The 1,234-nt window shown below is 44.2% G+C and overlaps 1 protein-coding gene across 1 annotated transcript; it reads right to left on the bottom strand.

The window, feature by feature from the left end:
- Window positions 1–451: 451 nt before the first annotated feature.
- LOC123345148 (olfactory receptor 6N1-like) lies at window positions 452–1,234 on the bottom strand (the record flags this gene model as incomplete). The annotated part of the gene is made up of 1 exon (XM_044981833.1): window positions 452–1,234. A coding segment is annotated over exon 1 (783 nt), but the record flags the coding sequence as incomplete, so codon positions are not given.

The following is a 1,234-nucleotide window of genomic DNA, read 5'->3' as shown; positions in this document are numbered from 1 at the left end:
CCTGCTGGTCAATGGCTGCTGATGGTCGTTTAACGCCCACCTAGGTGTGGGCCAGCTCCTTTGTTGTCACTGGAGAAATAACAGTGGGTGGCTCCGACTCCCAACATATTTCAATAATAACCACATAACAAAATCTCATACTGCCATATACAATGATGATATACATATTGTAACAGAAGAATAAGTTTCAGCAGATCATGACCTTACATATGATACCTCACAAGGCATGTTTTTTATAAAATATCACAACCAAATACGAAAGATGAATATAGAGGTTGCAGGGGGCTGCTTTGAGATACAGTGCATCACAGGCTTATTGCTTCAATCACTCAGGCAGCTTTCAAAACCTCAAGCTAAATTATTATCTCATAGTCTCTGCATGTTTTTTGTGAAAGCCACATTTACTGACTGCTTTGCTCAAGGCTTCCTTGACCTCTCTGTTTCTCAGGCTGTAGATAAGGGGGTTTATCAGGGGAGTTAGGACCGTGAAGCAAAGAGAGAGCACTGTCTTCAGATCTCTGAGTGTATTACGTTTCGGTAGTATGTGGACAATGATTATGGTGTTATAGAAAATTGTCACCACAGTGAGATGAGAGGAGCACGTGGAAAAGGCCTTTTGTCTCCCGGTGCTGGAAGGGATTTTCAGGATGGTGGCGATGATACACACATAGGATGTCAGGGTTAGTAGGAATGGAGGCAGGGTGAATACGGAGACTATTATGAAATCCCCCAATATGCTCAGGTGTGTGTCACTGCAGGAGAGTTCTATCAGTGGGACGGGATCACAATAGAAATGGTCAATTTCATTCGGGCCACAGAATACTAACTGTGATAGGAATGAGATAAGGATTGTAATAGCCAAACAACCACTTAACCATGACCCAGTAGCCAACTGGATGCAAAACCTGTTATTCATAAGAGTTGAATAGTGCAGAGGTTTACATATCGCTAGATACCGATCATAAGACATTGCTGCTAGGAGACAGCATTCCGTAGCTGCCAGATAGCCAGAGAAATACAGTTGTGTGATGCAGCCGCCGACTGAGATGGTTTTGTCCCCAGTCAGCAGACTGGCCAGTAACCTGGGTAGGATGGTGGAGGTGTAGCAGATCTCCAAGTAGGACAAGTTGCCCAGGAAGAAGTACATGGGGGTGTGAAGGTGCTGATCAGTCACAACAAGCACCACAATGAGAGTGTTCCAAGCCAAGGTTGCAATATAGATCACTAGGAACAT

This window comes from Mauremys mutica, chromosome 12 (genome assembly GCF_020497125.1).
Source record: "Mauremys mutica isolate MM-2020 ecotype Southern chromosome 12, ASM2049712v1, whole genome shotgun sequence".
NCBI classification, from domain to species: Eukaryota; Metazoa; Chordata; order Testudines; family Geoemydidae; genus Mauremys; species Mauremys mutica.
Note: the sequence above shows the minus strand (reverse complement) of the source record. Positions and strands in the feature narration are given on the sequence as shown.